The sequence below is a fragment of the Takifugu flavidus genome, chromosome 13 (genome assembly GCF_003711565.1).
Source record: "Takifugu flavidus isolate HTHZ2018 chromosome 13, ASM371156v2, whole genome shotgun sequence".
NCBI classification, from domain to species: Eukaryota; Metazoa; Chordata; class Actinopteri; order Tetraodontiformes; family Tetraodontidae; genus Takifugu; species Takifugu flavidus.
This window is the reverse complement of record NC_079532.1, coordinates 12,341,762-12,358,462: the sequence shown is the minus strand read 5'-3', so window position 1 is coordinate 12,358,462 and position 16,701 is coordinate 12,341,762. Positions and strand designations below refer to the sequence as shown.

General features: G+C 45.4%; 1 protein-coding gene across 2 annotated transcripts; it reads left to right on the top strand.

The window, feature by feature from the left end:
• Positions 1-1,243: 1,243 nt before the first annotated feature.
• On the top strand, positions 1,244-16,592 carry vwf (von Willebrand factor). Of its 2 annotated transcripts, XM_057051794.1 has the most exons (53): positions 1,245-1,384; positions 1,481-1,532; positions 1,619-1,762; positions 1,970-2,072; positions 2,170-2,378; positions 2,779-2,900; positions 3,520-3,739; positions 3,820-3,942; positions 4,014-4,125; positions 4,198-4,244; positions 4,354-4,490; positions 4,571-4,709; positions 4,868-4,965; positions 5,063-5,258; positions 5,374-5,589; positions 5,763-6,009; positions 6,087-6,181; positions 6,256-6,407; positions 6,493-6,596; positions 6,670-6,808; positions 7,054-7,188; positions 7,312-7,458; positions 7,556-7,696; positions 7,831-7,929; positions 8,021-8,177; positions 8,263-8,430; positions 8,511-8,646; positions 8,738-9,047; positions 9,135-10,209; positions 10,286-10,390; positions 10,529-10,672; positions 10,750-10,893; positions 10,979-11,143; positions 11,223-11,266; positions 11,347-11,524; positions 11,681-11,922; positions 11,997-12,186; positions 12,289-12,630; positions 12,713-12,951; positions 13,158-13,260; positions 13,377-13,448; positions 13,567-13,671; positions 13,793-13,998; positions 14,084-14,233; positions 14,310-14,426; positions 14,651-14,831; positions 15,013-15,053; positions 15,159-15,275; positions 15,414-15,512; positions 15,786-15,914; positions 16,016-16,055; positions 16,125-16,222; positions 16,302-16,592. In XM_057051794.1, exons 1-53 carry the CDS (start codon positions 1,379-1,381, stop codon positions 16,485-16,487), a joined length of 8,466 nt encoding a protein of 2,821 aa, XP_056907774.1. In that variant the 5' UTR covers positions 1,245-1,378; the 3' UTR covers positions 16,488-16,592. The 2 variants fall into 2 exon arrangements, 1 of the variants encoding a protein (XP_056907774.1); XR_008953287.1 differs by lacking the exons at positions 14,310-14,426; positions 14,651-14,831; positions 15,013-15,053; ... (4 more) ...; positions 16,125-16,222; positions 16,302-16,592 and having other exon boundaries at positions 1,244-1,384; positions 13,567-13,687; positions 13,808-13,998; positions 14,084-14,231.
• Positions 16,593-16,701: the final 109 nt, after the last annotated feature.

The following is a 16,701-nucleotide window of genomic DNA, read 5'->3' as shown; positions in this document are numbered from 1 at the left end:
TGAGATGTTTATTGAAGAGAACAGTCAGGCATCAATCGGATGCTGCAGCTTGTCCGAGGGAGGTTTCGTGGTCCCGGTGGTGAAGATCTCCGAAGTCTTTACTTCGGTAGCCCCTTTTATATATGGTCAAGTAAACACACTCCTTTCTTCTGATCTCATGACACTATATGACCAACCACATGGTATAGCACCAACATGTGAGAGCACATGAGAGCGCATTATAGCACCCGTAACAGGACTCATGTGGAACCTCTTCAGAAATTCGGAAACAGGGCCTACTGGGGATCAATACACAAGCTTCAGATACCACACAATGATCTTGACAATGTAAAGCACCTCCAATGTTTTGTCCCCCACTCTTGGATAATTGAAATTAGACATCACTTATCACATATTTCCTGATAACCTAGGTATGTAAAAAAGGATTTTAAATGAGAAAATCTTGTTCAAAAAGCACTCTGGATACTTTTAAAGTAAAAAAAAAGCCACAAAGCACTGATTGGAAAGAAACAAGTGTACATCAGAAAAATATCTCCCTGAAGAGAAAATTTGGACAGAATATTTTCCACGTTGAACCCTCCTGCAGCGTTGAAATTCCCATCCTGATTGGGGAACCTTTCCTGACCAGTTGCCAAGCATATAGTGTCCATTTTCAGATTCCTTTTTTCCAGGCCCCATGCTCCTGCTGACCATTGCACCTTTGCACTTGTTGTTGTCCATGTAATAAACTCAAACACAGTTCTGAAATTCAGAGAATTCCCTTGTCTGTCGGCCATTGTTTGGATGTGCAAAGCTGGTTATCAACCTATCAACCAGAGAAAATCTGGGGAAACTTTCACCTGGGAGTGTTTATCTGTGAACCTTCCCAGTCTCTACATTTGTGCGTATGTGTGTGTGCGTGCGTGTGTCTGGGAGGTCAGTTTTACTGTGGCTTTGTCACAAATTAAAGCATTTGGCACCACCAGAGCACCAAGGGTGCGTGAGATATCTCTTCTGAGTGTTTTCCACATGAATTGTTTGGGTTGGCAGAAGTGCAGCTATGTATTCGCAGACTAATCACTCAACCAGGCGATCAGCGGGCACATCCTGGTATTGTCCTGCTGAATGTGTTTGATGGTGTCAGTCTGCAGCCAGTGGACTGTGGATCATAGTAGGATTTTAGAAGAAATAACCTGGAAAGGGGTGGAGTGTTTCAGGAAAGCTTGCGACAACAGGGCAGGGGTATGCGTGCCTATAAAACTGCTCAACTGAGTGTCAGTCTTCATAACAAAGCATCACCTCTCAAGCTTATTAATCACGGCACTCAAGAATGTAAGTTACAAATGGTGTAACACTTCTACTCTGAGATACTGGATTGTGATACTGGATTAATTAAGTCATGGAGGTAAGACTGAATGCAGCATGTACGCAGTAATCATAGTATTTGTGATGTCTATATGACAGATGGGGAGGATTTAAAGTGTATTCATGTGTGTTTCAGGTGTGTATTAAGAAGTGGTTGCAAGAATTTTTACTTCTCCTGCACCTGACAGGTGATTCCAACTTTAGGTCTCATCAAAATTGATCGTCATGAAAGATTATGGTTCTCGACGTATGTTTATGTAATTTGTGTGTGCAGCTCTGGTGGCAGACGCGTCAGGCAGGTGCAGCCTGTTTGGACGACACCACATTCACACCTTTGACGGGGTTCTATATGAGTTCCCTGGAGACTGCAGCTACCTGTTGGCTGGAGACTGCAAGCATCGAACCTTCACACTGCTGGGTGAGTCTACTGGATGGTTTATGATATTAAATGCATCAGCTTGTCTTATCAGTCACATGGTGTCGCCATGCCGTGAGATTGATGCTCGGCGGGAACACAACATGCATGTTTTCTGGAGGAATCTATCTCCAATTATATTCTTTTCTCCTTCCTTTGCCACTTCGGATTGATGCTGTATGGTTAAACTTTTAAATGTATCACCCACAGGTGATTTTGTTGATGGCAAAAGAACTGGAGTCACTTTGTTTCTGGGGGACGCATTTGAACTCCACCTGTCTGTAGACGGCCAGCTCTCACAAGGAGATAAGAGGTTGCATATTTGTGGGGGGGAAAACAACCCATCATTTTCTGTGCTGTATTAGAAAAATGATGGACTGCAGATGTTTGACATTTGATTCCTGTCGCAGATTATCTCTGCCACATGCATCTCATGGCGTGTTTGTGGGCACGGAGCTTGGATTTTACAAGCTCTCGAGTGAGGAGTTTGGCTTTACTGTTACCATTGATAACGCCGCTAACATCGCCCTGACTCTGACCAAACACCACACCAATCACACCTGCGGCCTCTGTGGCAACTTCAACACCGACTCAGCTGATGAGTATATTGCTCAGGAAGGTAAGGCCACGTGGGTCTTTTGGTCAAAAAGTCTGAAACAATGTATGTAAAGAAGATAGTGTGAAAGTATGAAGGGTTCATTAGCAGCAGAACCTAGGAAATGAGTCACCAGCACAGAAACAGGAAGAATAGCAACTTGTTACAGGAAAGGAAAGCTAGAGAAACAGACATGGTAGGATGAGATTAAGAAAATATCTATCATCTACGGGTGTGTGTTCTTGAACTTGCCCCATGTTGAGTACTAAAATATGCATTCTACTAGCAAAGTGAGAACATTTTTGCAACATTTTTGCTGGTTGTCACAAGTTCAAAGGACTGTTTGAAAGTTTGAGAGTATTATGTTCATGACAGCCCTCACAAAGATAGAAGTACAATGATGTGTGTGTGCGTCTGTGTTTAGGATTCCCAACTGAAGACAGCTATGACTTTGCAAACTCATGGGCTGTGAAAGGGGCTGATCAGATTTGCCAACGTGTGTCAAATCACGGTTTATCCTGCAATGGCTCAAAAGACTCCTCACTGGTGAGAAGAGAACACACACACACACACACACACACACACACACACACACAGACGTTGCATATTACATCATAATTTTGACCTGGTTCATTTTTACCATGTACAACACAAACTTTTGTCATTCTTCTTCTCAAATTTTACTTTTTCTCATGTTTGCACACGTTTCAAAAATAAAGTGCTGCTGTGTGTTTTATCATTGTCTAATATTGGAAATTGTTAACTGTCTGCTGCTCTGTAACCTGTACAGTAGTTTGCTGAATGTAGGTGGGCTGGTAGTTTGAGTTTTGTATCATGTAAACACCCGCATGAAAACAGTCAACTCTTTATGTTAATATGAAACCATCAGATACTATCAGCACACTCATTTTGTATGAATTTCAGCCTGTTTTTGATTTTGGTAATCTTTGTTATACTTCCTGTCTTTACGAAGTTGCTTTGATATGTAGCTCTGCGTTTAAGGAGCGCTCCATTCTTTGCTGCTTCTCATCCAAACTTAGTGCTTTCAATCAATCTGCCATCCTATCTCCTCTCTTACTTCATTCTCAGAGGCACCCCACATTTGCAACTGACCCTAAGGTTTGTAGCCAGTTTCAGTTTTTTATTCCTGCATGTGTTTTTGTAGATCCTGTCCGGGTGTAGAAAGCTGCAGACGTCCAGCGTTTTTCTCCGCTGCGCTCATCTGGTCTCTCCTGAGGCGTTTGTGTTGCTGTGTGAGCAAGAGGTGTGTTACTGTGACCAGACAGACGGTGAAGACTGTTACTGTCCATTCCTGCTGGAGTTCGCTCGTACTTGTCATGCACATGGGGTGCCTCTTCATGGCTGGCAAGAGGAAAGCCAGTGCTGTAAGCTACACAATCAATAGAAAGAGCAGTTGTCAATTTAAATTAATAAACTAATTAGATTTACCCGATGTGTTACTCAGTCCCCAAATGTCCAACTGGGATGCAGTACAGTGAATGCACCAAGTCCTGCTCCACAACCTGTCACAGTCTCAATATTCAGGAGGTCTGTAAGGAAGACTGCATGGATGGCTGCAGATGCCCCGGTAACCTCCCACTGGCTGCCTCTCTTCTTCTCTCTCGCACTGGTGCTCGTGGTAACGCCTGTGTTTTTCAGTGGGTAAAGTTTTGGACGGTACCCGCTGTGTGGAGGTATCCCAGTGTTCCTGCGTGCACATGGGTCGACATTTCCCGCCTGGATCCTCCATCTCTCAGGACTGCAACACCTGGTGAGAAAACAGTGACATGCATAAATGCACAAACCCTTGGCTCCTGCTGACTGAACCGTAACTTTCCTGCAGCGTGTGTCGCCATGGTTCCTGGGAATGCACCAATGAAGGCTGCCCTGGTGAGAGAGAGAGACAAACAGCATTATTCAACGATGCTCATTCCTTGGTTAAAAACAACAATCAATTATTGCTTGTATTCACTCTTTTGCATTCGCTCCCTTTATCCAGGCGAGTGTTTGGTGGTCGGTCAGTCTCACTTCAAGACGTTTGACAACAAGTTTTTCACCTTCACCGGCCGCTGCCAGTACCTGCTGTCAAGAGACTGTGTGGATAACAGCTTTTCTGTCATTATCGAGAATGTGCAGGTAATTTGGTGTATATCCTCTATAAGTCTGCTTTCTTTTTTTTCTCTCTCAATGTGCGGAATTTGGGTGTTTTCTTCCAGTGTGCTGATGATGAGGTTGCCGTATGCACGCGCTCAGTAACACTCAGTCTGCCCTCCCTGGAGGACATGACAGTGAAGCTTAAGCACGGAGGAGTCGTCTCTGTCAATAGCATGGACATCCAGACGCCAATGCACCATGGTATGCTATGGGAATATAAATCAGGTCTTCACACCTTGAGTATTATTGATAAAGTAAATTTTCTTCTTTGTCATTTCACTCACAACAAAAGGCAATAGCAACCATTATTTCACCTACATATTACTTGCTTTGTTTTTAATCGATGTGCAACTTCACAGGTCACCTGCATATCCAGAGGTCTGTTCAGTCTGTTCATGTAAAGTTTGGAGATGACCTCCGCCTAGACTGGGATGGACGTGGTCGCGTATTGTTTAAGGTTGGAATAATCCAAATATCTGTAGTGATGGTGTTTTTTTTTTTTCTCAAAATGACAGCTATCTAAATACAGGACTAACTTTTCTTAATCTCCTCAGCTGGGACCACAATGGGCAGGAAAGACCTGTGGTCTCTGTGGAAACTACAATGGTAACCAAGGTGATGACTTCTTGTCTGGCTCTGGCCTGGTTGAGGCTGGTCCTCAGGCTTTTGGCCAGTCTTGGAGGATCAATGGTGACTGTGACTCTGGCCACAAATATGAGAATGACCCATGTGCTGTCAACCCTAAAAGAGGTAAAACACACCTATGATGCACCATCATCATCAAGACCAAACTGGGAAATAAATAAATACCCAAACAGCACTCCAGCAAATTATCACTTACATCTTCTTATATTATGTCTTTTAGTGCGCTTTGCGGAGGAAGCGTGTTCAGTGATCCTGTCGGACGAGTTCAGCGCGTGCCATTTTTTGTTAAACCCCGGGCCGTTCCAGCGGATCTGTCGCTATGATGTGTGTGCCTGTGTGGACAGCGAGGAGTGCCTCTGCACTGCTCTGTCTGCATATGCAGCAGCCTGTGCTGCCAGAGGAGTGCTACTCAGCTGGAGGTCCCACTCGCTCTGCGGTAACTCTGCATGACAGCACATTTATCTGACCATACAGGAACCCAGCAGAGAAATCAGAATATCAATCTGTGCTAAACTACACACTACAGTAGAGGAAATTACAAATCCATCATAATTCCCCACTAATTGACTAGAGCTTCCAGTAACACTCGGCTGGTTTGATTTTTCCCAGAGATGAAGTGCACTGGGGGTCAGGTGTACGAAGCCTGTGGGAGTGTGTGCCAAAGAACGTGTCGTTCTTTGTCTGGGTTGGAACCGGGCTGTAAGGGCGAGAAGGCATGCGAGGAGGGCTGCTTCTGTCCTGCAGGGAAATACCTCAGCGATTCAGGAGAATGCGTGACGGCCGACCTGTGTACCTGTCTGCACGACGGACAGCTCTACCAGCCTAACGACGTTTACGCGGATCACAACAGCATCTGGTTAGTGACTGCTGTGTTCTGGAACATCAAAGACAGTTTTCCTGCATGCGGATTTCAATATCTAACTTCTATTTTAGCCAATGTGAGAAGGGGGCGATGCACTGCAGCTCCCCTGAAACGAGCGCTTCACTGTCTGACCTCTTCTACGACGACGACTTCACACCATCCAGAGGTACAATGTGAGCAGGGTAGTTTGGCCCGTTTTCTGAAACACATAACAAGTCATATTACTTTTCTTGTTTGCAGTGCGGAGGTCAGCTCAGTGTGCACCTCCGCTCATCCGTTCAAACTGCGATGTTGGAGAAAATGGTCTTGAATGTGCCAGAACGTGTCAGAATCTGGATCTACCCTGCGTCAGTCTTTCCTGCATCCCTGGCTGCCTATGCCCTCCTGGCACAGTAGGTGGCGTGTTGTTTTGCACGGGTGTGTTGAAAAACACTGCAGCATCTTCTAAAACCAAACATGCTGATCGACTAATTTCAGGTCCGTAATCGCAAAGACTGCATCGCACCTGAACAGTGTCCATGTTACCATAACAACAGGCCATACACGTCAGGGCAGTCTATAGCAGTAGACTGCAACACTTGGTAAAACACGTTTATACCATCGGATGTGAAACAGCTGCACTCTGCTCACGTTGGGAGTTTTTGTCGCTTGCAGTGTGTGTGAAAACAGGAAGTGGCGCTGCACAGAGAAAGTGTGTGATGGTGTGTGCCGAACTGTGGGTGAGAGCCACTACATCAGCTTTGATGGCCTCAAATATTCCTTCCCTGGCCTCTGCCAGTATGTTCTGGTCCAGGTAAGAGATAAAAAAAAAGACATTTTGCTGATGTCAAAAATGGGGGGACGTGGTTTATTTATTGGTCTCAGATATGAATGAATTACATTCAGAACAGTTCATATTTAGGCCATGTCTTCAGTGTCTGAATTTCAATGAGAAGAGATAGTTAGATGGTCAATGTCTCCCCGGTTTTTTCACCACTCTTCACCCTTTCATGTTTCTCATCCAACATTTATCTTGAATTAACTTCCATACGTTGCCAGGATATGTGTAATGGCGAGGAGGGTTCATTCAGGGTGCTGGTGGAGAATGAAGCCTGTGGCCTCATAGGACGTCGTTGTGCAAAATCTGTCAGAATCTACTACCGTGGAGGCTTGATTGTAATGGAAAAAGGAGAGGTAAGATTAATTTATCAAATAAAAAGAAGAGCCAGAAATGGCATTGTGCAATAACAATATAAGAAATATTTCTTTTGAAACTGATTTCTTCACTTTTTCACTGCAAGTCATTCTGGTTTGCAGGTGAAGATGAAGAAGCCGGTGTTGCAGAGCTCACAGGTGGAGATCATCCAATCTGGACAGTTTTACACTCTGCTGCTGGGGAAACAAATCTCCCTCAGCTGGGACAGGGGAACTCGACTCCTGGTTCACATCTCCGCCCAGTACAGGGTACAGATTTGGTCCTGCCTGAGTTTTGACATGAATCTTAATCGTTTTTTGTGTTTTTAACCAAATATCTGTGCCAAATGCATGCTGTGGGTTGCAGGACCGGGTGTGTGGCCTGTGTGGTAATTTTGATGGGAATGTCAACAATGATTTGATGAGCAGCAACAACCAGCTGGAGGTGGACTCCTCCCACTTTGGAAACTCCTGGAAAGTTAGTCCCAGCTGTGCTGATGTCACACAGGTAACATCTGGGCTGAAACTGAAGGACCACACTTATTATTCAGTGTTGATGTATTACATGTGCTGCATGGAGCTTTGATACCTAAATCATAATGAGAATCTGAAAATCTGACAAATCTTACTTTGCGTATGTAGATACCTCCACCTTGCAGCCACAACATTGTCAAGTTGGTAACAGTAGAACAGTCTTGCCGCGTCATCACTGGTCCTCTTTTTAAAGAATGTAACAGCCAGGTGAGTGTAACGATGCAAGAAATAACATCACTCATATTATCAGTTTATGACTCCACCATTTTAAAAAAAAACTTTTCCTGTGTGGCCGCAGGTGGATGCAGAGCCTTATGTAGATATGTGTGTGGAGGCAGCCTGCTCTTGTCCATCGGTGGGTGATTGCGCATGTTTCTGTGATGTCATTGCTGCATATGCTCAGGCCTGCTCAGAGAAAGGTGTATCCATCAGCTGGAGATCCAATGAGCTCTGCCGTGAGTTCTCACAAATCCGCTGGTATAGGTCACAGTTTTGCTCCATTATTATTAAAATTTTATCATCCCACTCAACATTTTTCAGCTGTGAGCTGTGAAGAGATGAATCCAAGGAATGCAGTCTCAGGGGAGGAGTTATGCCAGTGGAGGTATAATACCTGTGGCCCTGCCTGTCCAGTCACCTGCCAGCACCCAGATCCCCTCCACTGTTCACTGTCATGTGTGGAAGGTTGCCATGCCTACTGTCCTCCAGGTGCCAAAATATGTCCCAAGTACAATGCCAAATACAGATGGATGCATTGCTTTTTTTTAACTTGCTTCAACATTTTGAAGGCCAACTACTGGATGAGGTAGCCATGCGTTGTGTAAATCCGTCAGAGTGTCAGGTGTGTATTCACGAAGGTCAGAGAATCTCACATGGCAACAAGGTCATCCTAAACCACGATGATCCCGAACACTGTAAAATATGGTACGACTGCATCACACACATGGACTTGCTGTACATGTTTAGATTTCTCTTCCATGATAAATAACTAAGACTTTACCACCTGCTTTTGAAGCCACTGTGACAAGAATACCCTGAGCTGTGAGGATTGTACCTCCCTGGCCATGGTCACTACTCCCACACCAAATCCTGCCTATATCACCTTCACGACCGCACCCTTCACCACACTGATGCCTGAGGGCATGTGTGACCGAGCTATGGATCTTGCATTCCTGCTGGATGGCTCGATGGCCCTGAGCGAAGATGAATTTCGAGCAACAAAAGATTTCATCCTGGCGGTGATTGAACCATTTCGCATGGGTTCAGCTCACACTCGAGCGACAGTGTTGCTCTACCACTCTGGAGTTAAAACATATGACCTGCAGGTAAAGGAATTACATTAAATCTATAATAAAATGTCAGGAAAACATCTCACAGACGTTCTACTGACTGTCTGTATTTTATTCATTCAGGTTCAGAAGTGGCTGTTTAAAAAGAATGTTCATGACCTGCATTACACTGGAGGAGACGTAGCCTTCTTGAACGAGGCCATCAAGTATCTGGTTATTAACATCTATGACAAAAATAAACGGCCCAACGCCGGCCGCGTTGCTATCATCTTGACTGCGAGCGCCAACCCTCGGTCAGATCGGGGGCTCACAAAGCTGCTGCGGAAGAAAGAGATCACCACGCTAACGGTGGCACTGGGTCCTGGGGTGAACATGCAGCAGATTAATGACATCACCAAAGTCAGCCCAGACAACAGGGCCTATGTGCTTAGCAGCACAGGGGAGCTCAATGATCATCTGTTAGAGCTAACAGATTACCTCTGCACCTTGGGAATGGAACCAGAAGTACCAAAACCTGCCACCACGACCTTGGCTCCTGGTCTGAAGCCCAAGCCCACCTCACCTGCTGGCCTGTCTCCAAAGACCAAAGCCTCCAGCTTTCCTACCAAAGATGTGACATTCATCTTAGAGGGCTCCGACTCTGTCGGGGAGGTCAACTTTAACAAGACGCTTGTCTTCTTGGAAAATGTCATCTCACAGCTGACAGAGAAGGAGGAGGTGATTCGTATCACTGTAATCCAGTACTCTGTCACAGTCACCATGGAGATTAGTCGGTGGGAGCTGAGGCAGCACAGAGACCTGTTGCTGCGACGTCTGAGGGAGATTCGGTGGAGGGGTGGCAGTAAAACAAACACAGGAGCAGCTGTCACAAATGTCGAGAAACTGACTACAGACCAGCCTTTAGGTAAACCCAAACCTTCTCAGCTGGTCTTCCTCATCACAAAAAACCCTCCTACTGACATAGTGACGCAATATAACAGTACAGTGGACATTTATTCCATTGGCGTCGGGCCAGGGGTGCAGGAGGTTGACTTGTTTCCATTCAGTACCCCCCGCAAACCAATGATAGTGAGCGGCTATGATGAACTGATGACTCTAGTCCCCATATTGGTGAACATCACGAGCTCTACAGTAACACCCCGCTCACCCACGCTGCCACCCCTGAAGGTCCCAAAACTGTCCAAGCTGCCACCCTCAGGTGAACAACTCTCATTGCACTTATTTAGCAGAAACACAGCCACCATCCTTTATTTATTTGAAAATTCTTTGCACAGTGCCGTGTAAGAAACCATTGGACGTGCTGTTCCTGCTAAAGGCTGGAGAGCAGCTTGAGGATATGAAAACGTTTGTCAAAGACTTCATCAACAGTGCTGACATAGGTACGTGCCTAACCATCAAGTTTGGTTGAAATGTTTGGAGCTACTTAAAGCAAAAAAGACTTTTAATTAAAATCTTTAACTACAGGTATAGATCCCCTGCCTTTCTACACTAATAGTAATGATTGATAATGTTTCCAGGGACTAATGGCACTCAGGTGAGTGTTGTTCAATATGGTGCTGCAAACACAGAAGAGGTCATGTGGAGGATGGAACAGCGAAAAGCTAACCTCCTCCACTTGGTGGAGGACATTCCGAGAAGGACTGCCGCTGCCCCTGCGCTAGGTATTGGACACAGCAGCAAACACATCGACCCACAACGATGCCAACTGATGCTGCCCACCTGCTCTGCTCTTTTGCAGGTTCCGCCCTGCATTTCGCCGTGCAGATGGCTACTTCATCAGTCAGCGGAGGAAGAGCCGGCGTGGCCAAGGCTGTGGTGATGCTGGTGACTGATACATCTACTGATGATGTTAAAGAGGCAGCAAATGAAGCGCTGGCAGCAGGTCAAATGCACAGTCAACATTAGATTAACCATCCAAAATCCCCTTCTAGTGTAGTTCCACTGGTACGAGTCTCATTTCCTTCTAGGTGTGTCAGTTTTCCCCATTGGAGTGGGACCGAACTACGACAGGAACCAGCTTAGTCTTCTTGGCCGCCATCACAATCAAGACAACATGCTTCACCTGAACAGTATGGATCAACTTCTAATGTTGCTGACTCTGGACCACAGTTATATAGAAAGAATATGCAGAGGTGCGTACACATCATATACACCCGAGTTTATATTTCCTGGTAAGAGCCTAAAAACATACCCTTTTTAATTGTGTTTCAGCTGGGACAGGGGTGTGTGTTGATGATAACGGGAAGGAGAGGAAGGTGAGGAACACTTGCTACAGAGGCAGCACATTACCAAAGTGGCTCACAGCCATTAATGTGCAGCGTTAACATGTTTTCAGCCTGGGGAGTCGTGGATGCTGGAGGATGGCTGCCACTCTGTTCTGTGCCAACCTAGTGGAGAAATGACCATGAAGAACCTCAAAGTCAGCTGTGACAGCCTGGAGCCACCAGCCTGTAGCAACAATATGCCACCTGTCAGAGTTCAGGAGACCTGTGGATGCCGCTGGGAATGTCCATGTAAGCACATCAAAAGGATTACACAGTTTCTCATTTCAGCTCATTTCCCACTTGGGTTGTGAACAAAGACTAGTGTGTATTCTATTTATGACTATTGGATGCCACATCTCTCTGATGGCTCTATTAATACTCTCTGTCTCCTCACCGTGTGGACAGGCATGTGTATGGGCAGCTCCACCAATCATGTGGTGAGGTTTGATGGCTTGGCACTCCGGCTGAATAGGGAGGGTTCATGTACGTACACACTGCTGACTGTCAGCAAAGGTGCCAGTAAGGGGTCAGAGGTCAAACTTCACACTGGACCTTGCCAACGTTCAAATAATTACTACCAGGTTTGCATGAAAGCCATAGAGGTGAACCACGGGCCGCATAAGCTGATGCTAAAGGACGATATGACGGTGAGATTAGTTTTGGTGCATCAGGGTACATGCAGTGAACTCCTAAGAAACATTCAATGTGTTGAATTGTGCAGGTAACAATTGATGGAGAAGAAATTGCGCTGCCTCGGCAGTACGCAGGTCTAGAGCTGGTAAGTTATGGAGGCGTGATGCTCCAGCTTAAATCGGATCCTGACTACCACCTGAGTTTCACGCCGCACACCAATGAGTTCACCATCACAGTGCCCAGCTCTGCCACCATGGGACACACTGCTGGGCTTTGCGGTAACATATGTCTATAGAATTTCCTAGATCATCTCAGTTTATCAGCTTGTGTCACACTCACTCTCCTTCAACATCTGCTCTTTCCCTTCATCTATCACCCAGGTGCCTGCGGAGAAGATAAACTCAATGTCCTTTCTTTACGTAACGGCAGCACAACCACAGACCAGCCTGGGTTTGTCTCAGACTGGGCTGACAATAAAGATGGTGCAACGTGTAAATCAATCAAGAGTGCTGTCTGTGTGGCTGGGGCAGCAATGGGATGCCAGGCCCTGCGCTCTGAGGAGTTCAAACCCTGCCACGCGCACATTCCTGTCCAGGTGTTCCTTTCCAAGTGTGAGGAGCAGGCGTGCAAGCAGTCAGACGTGTGCGAGCTTATTTCTGCCTATGCCCGCCTCTGTAGGGAGAGGGGTGTGTGCATTGACTGGAGGCGCCCCCACCTCTGCCGTGAGTCGGTTTTTAGTGCATGTGTTTCGGGACACACCCAAATTGAACAAAACTAAACTTTTGCCTGGTCTGTTTGTTGTAGCGTTACAGTGTCCCGGCTCCATGGAGTATGATGCATGTCGCACAGGGTGCATAGAGGACTGCAGTACCCTACAGACGTTGCCAAGCGACTGGTGGGTTGCCAGGGGTAACCAATCAGCATGTATGGACACACCCACAGAGGGTTGTTTCTGTCGAGGAGGTACTCTTTTGCATCATGGCCAATGTGTGTCACCTGAGGCATGCAGGCAGTGTGTGGAACAACAGGGACGCACATACGGGGTAAGACACATGCAAACACCCACAAGTCGGGTCTTTTAATTAAAATCAAGATTATAAAAACTGGTAAAAGACCCTTTCTAAAGGAATTAAATGGCGCAACTGTTGAAGGTGTGAAGGTCTTTTACAGTGTGCTGCTAGTGCCCTCTAGTGTTGATTTGTAATACAGTAGGTACTTAAAATGAATGTGGCTTGTCTTGTTTGTACAGTACATGCAAAGCTGGGTGCCAGAGGAGAACCCATGTTTGATTTGTATGTGCTTAGACCATCAACACATTAATTGCACTGCCAGACCCTGCAATGACATTAAAGGCAAGCTTCTTTTTGGTGCTCTTTTCATTTGATAAACATTTGCTAACATTTTACTATTACCAGTACTATGTTGTTGTGCATTAAGCATGTAAAGCTTTTGCTGTACATGTATACAGCTCCTGTGTGTGGACCTTGTGAAGTCCTGAGGAAGAAGAGTGATTCAAAGTGCTGTCCAGAGTATGAGTGTGGTACGTGGCAGCATTACTTCACTCGTACTAAGAACCACAATCAGATCAAATGCACGTGCGTCAATAAAACAATTTAGCCTGGCTTAATTTTTTAATCAACATTCATGTGACCTTTTAGCATGTGATCTGGTGAATTGTGACCCTCCTGAAGTACCCTTTTGTGAAGATGGTCAGACTGTTGTTCTGAAAAACCCGGGAGAGTGCCAGCCTATTCACGAGTGCGGTATGACATCTAATCTGTCTTTCTCTGTTATATTTAAGTTGTCTACATGCAGAGAAACAGAGAGAGAGAGAGAGAGAGTACACAGATGTAATGTCGTTTACATTATTTTTTCCTACAACAGTCTGCAAAAAAGAAGAGTGCTTCCGTCAGGCTCCCCCTGATTGCCCTGCACATCGCCGGCTGTCAATAAAAAAGACAAAGTGCTGCGATGTGCTTGAATGTGTGTGCAACTGCCAGAACTTCACCCAATCCTGCGCTGCTGGTTTCATCACAACCTCCAGTACCAATGACTGTGGCTGCACAGAAACATCCTGCCTGCCAGACAAAGTGAGTCTGTATACAGTATATGGATTTATAATCTGTCCACCTTTCTCATGCTGTAAATTTACCTGTTTTAAAATTTTGTCTGTAGGTTTGTGTGGTGGGGGGTGTGGTTCACCCATTAGGAACCACATGGGAAGAGGGGTGTGAGAAATGCAGCTGCACCCAGCTGAAGGACAAAACCGGGTTCCTCTACTTGGCTCAGTGTTCACCACCCGTGTGTGATCGAACATGCCCTCAGGTGAGATGCACAAAATGCCAAACATGGACTTTTGTGTAATGCTTTTATAACTATTGGGAATAATTATACATTCCAGGGCTCTACATACACTCAGTCCAATAGAGAGTGCTGTGGGAAGTGCACACCAACCAGCTGCGTGGAGTCAAAGGGGGAGATGCGAGGGGACTCTCTGATTGGGGCAAAATTGAGACGTGTATGTATGTCTAGGACAACTATGACAAATTTAAAGTCCCTCTGCTCTTTAGGTCTGAATTATTATGTATTTTCAGCTACAATTAAGTAAGTAAATAATCCTAGGAGGTTTTTTCCCCCTCGCTGCGCCACATAATTGAAATGAACTTTGAATGTTGTTTTATGCTGATTCAGTTGTTTCTCTTGTTCTGTATTTAATTTGAAAGTTTTTCTCTCTCTCTCTAGATTGGAGAGGTGTGGCAGTCTCCACACGATAAGTGTGTGTTACAGCAGTGTGTGAAAGTAAATGATGAGGCGATCATCTCTGCAACAAATGTCAGCTGCCGCCCTGTGGAGACCCGGTCGTGCCCACTGGGAACAGAGCTGCGCTGTAACACCGAGGACTGCTGCCCGTGGTGTCACTGCGGTAAACACACTTATGCCATGATCAAAGACAAAAAACAAAAACCTTGACCACTAGATGGCTCTGTCTTACTGGAGTTACACTGGTAATGTGCCTTAATGTGGCTGTACCAGCCCTGGTGTATGATCATAGACTGGTTAATGAAAGAATGTCAATAAAAGTACATGTGCATTTCTCCCTGCAGTTCCTCTGGATGCCTGCGTACTCAACCACACTCTGATAGGAGTAAGGCAGCCTTATTTATACACCCTAAGAATTTGAAAAAACAATGTTTTAACTGCGTTTTGTGTGTGTGTGTGCGTGCGCGTGTGTGTGTGTGTGTGGGTGTAGGCTGGGGAGAGGTTGATGATCGATGTGTGCACACACTGTGAGTGTGCCGTGGAAGACGGTGCAATGAAAAAATATAAACTGTCGTGCAGGAGAATCACATGCCCCAAGTGCCCAATGGTAACTATTATCAGTTGTTGTCATTCCCATCAAGGGGTTAGCAAACTGTTAATTACAGAGAGTAAATCTTTTAATGAATTGCATTTTAAGACAATATGGCACTCATGGTTTTCTAATAATTAAGCTTAATGCTTTTAGGGATACATCCTTAAAAAGGAGGAAGATGTTTGCTGTGGTCACTGTGTTCCCACGGCCTGTTTCATGAAAAGACCTGATGGGAAGCAAATCAGTGTACCGGTATGGCAAAGAACAACAAATTCTTCTTTTCTGTACAAACATGATCATTCACATTTCATTAGCATACCTATAACTGCTAATATCCAGACATGTTTTACACCCATCTACAACAAAATGTAAAATATTATGTTGTACTTTGGAACTACTCAGATGTACTTAATTCTTGGCGTGTTTGAAATATTTTCCCATTATTCATTAACATTTTAACCAGACAGATTAAGGTTTCTGGGAGGGACATCATGAGTTTATCCTGGTGTGTATTTCCTGCTGCAGGTGAACACCACTCAGGAAGATGGGTGTTACACTTACACCTGCAGCTTGAACAGTAATGGAGAGCTTGTGCTGCAGACCAAAGTTACCACCTGTCCTCCTTTTAACCGCCAAACTTGCCTGGACCAGGGGGTATGATTGCTGTCCAAATCGCCCTCCGACCTGTCTCACAGTATCCCCAAAGTCACTGCACCTCACACTGGTTAGAAATCTTTTCTTCTTTTGGCTTTCAGGGCAAAGTAAACAAGATTGGAACCACCTGCTGCGAGACATGTAAGTTTTTATCTCTGCAAAAGTGCTGTGTGGTCGTAATAATTTAAGAGCGTGTGTCCACCTGTGAAGGTACGGAGCCAGAGTGTAAGACGACGGTGGGGACGCTCAACTACATCAAAGTGGATGACTGCCAGTCAGAACAACAGATAGAGCTGCACTACTGTGAGGTCTGTGGATCGGCCGATGAGTGGAGTCACAACCCATCCAGTGGAGTCATAACCCCATGTCTGTCTGTCTGTCTCTCAGGGCAAATGTCCCAGTAAGTCCATCTACTCCCTGGAGAAGGCTGCTGTGGAGCAACAGTGTGTGTGTTGTTCTGCAGTGAAGACAGAACCTCTCAGCGTTCCCATCCTGTGCACTAACGGCACCCGCGGCCATCACACAGTCCTGTCTGTCACTGCCTGTGACTGTCTCTCTAGACAGTGCGCTTAAAGAGAGAAGGACAACATATATGTTTATCCAAGGGAAATGTTGTATATCCATGTAAACCAACCATATCACAATTAACAATAAACTCCAATTTGTGTTCTTCTATAACTACATTTTGCCTGTCATTTGTTTTTCCCCCAGTATTCCTTTTAGAGGTAGACAGATTCAAAGAAAGAACAGGAAATATAACTGCAGTTTCCACACTCCATTTAGACAC

What these genes read in the sequence shown, in the direction of transcription:
- vwf (XM_057051794.1), top strand. An exon ending in GCTCAAAAGACTCCTCACTG is followed by an intron (nt 2,901 to 3,519) that starts GTGAGAAGAGAA and finishes GTGTTTTTGTAG; the next exon opens with ATCCTGTCCGGGTGTAGAAA. An exon ending in GTGATCGAACATGCCCTCAG is followed by an intron (nt 14,234 to 14,309) that starts GTGAGATGCACA and finishes TATACATTCCAG; the next exon opens with GGCTCTACATACACTCAGTC.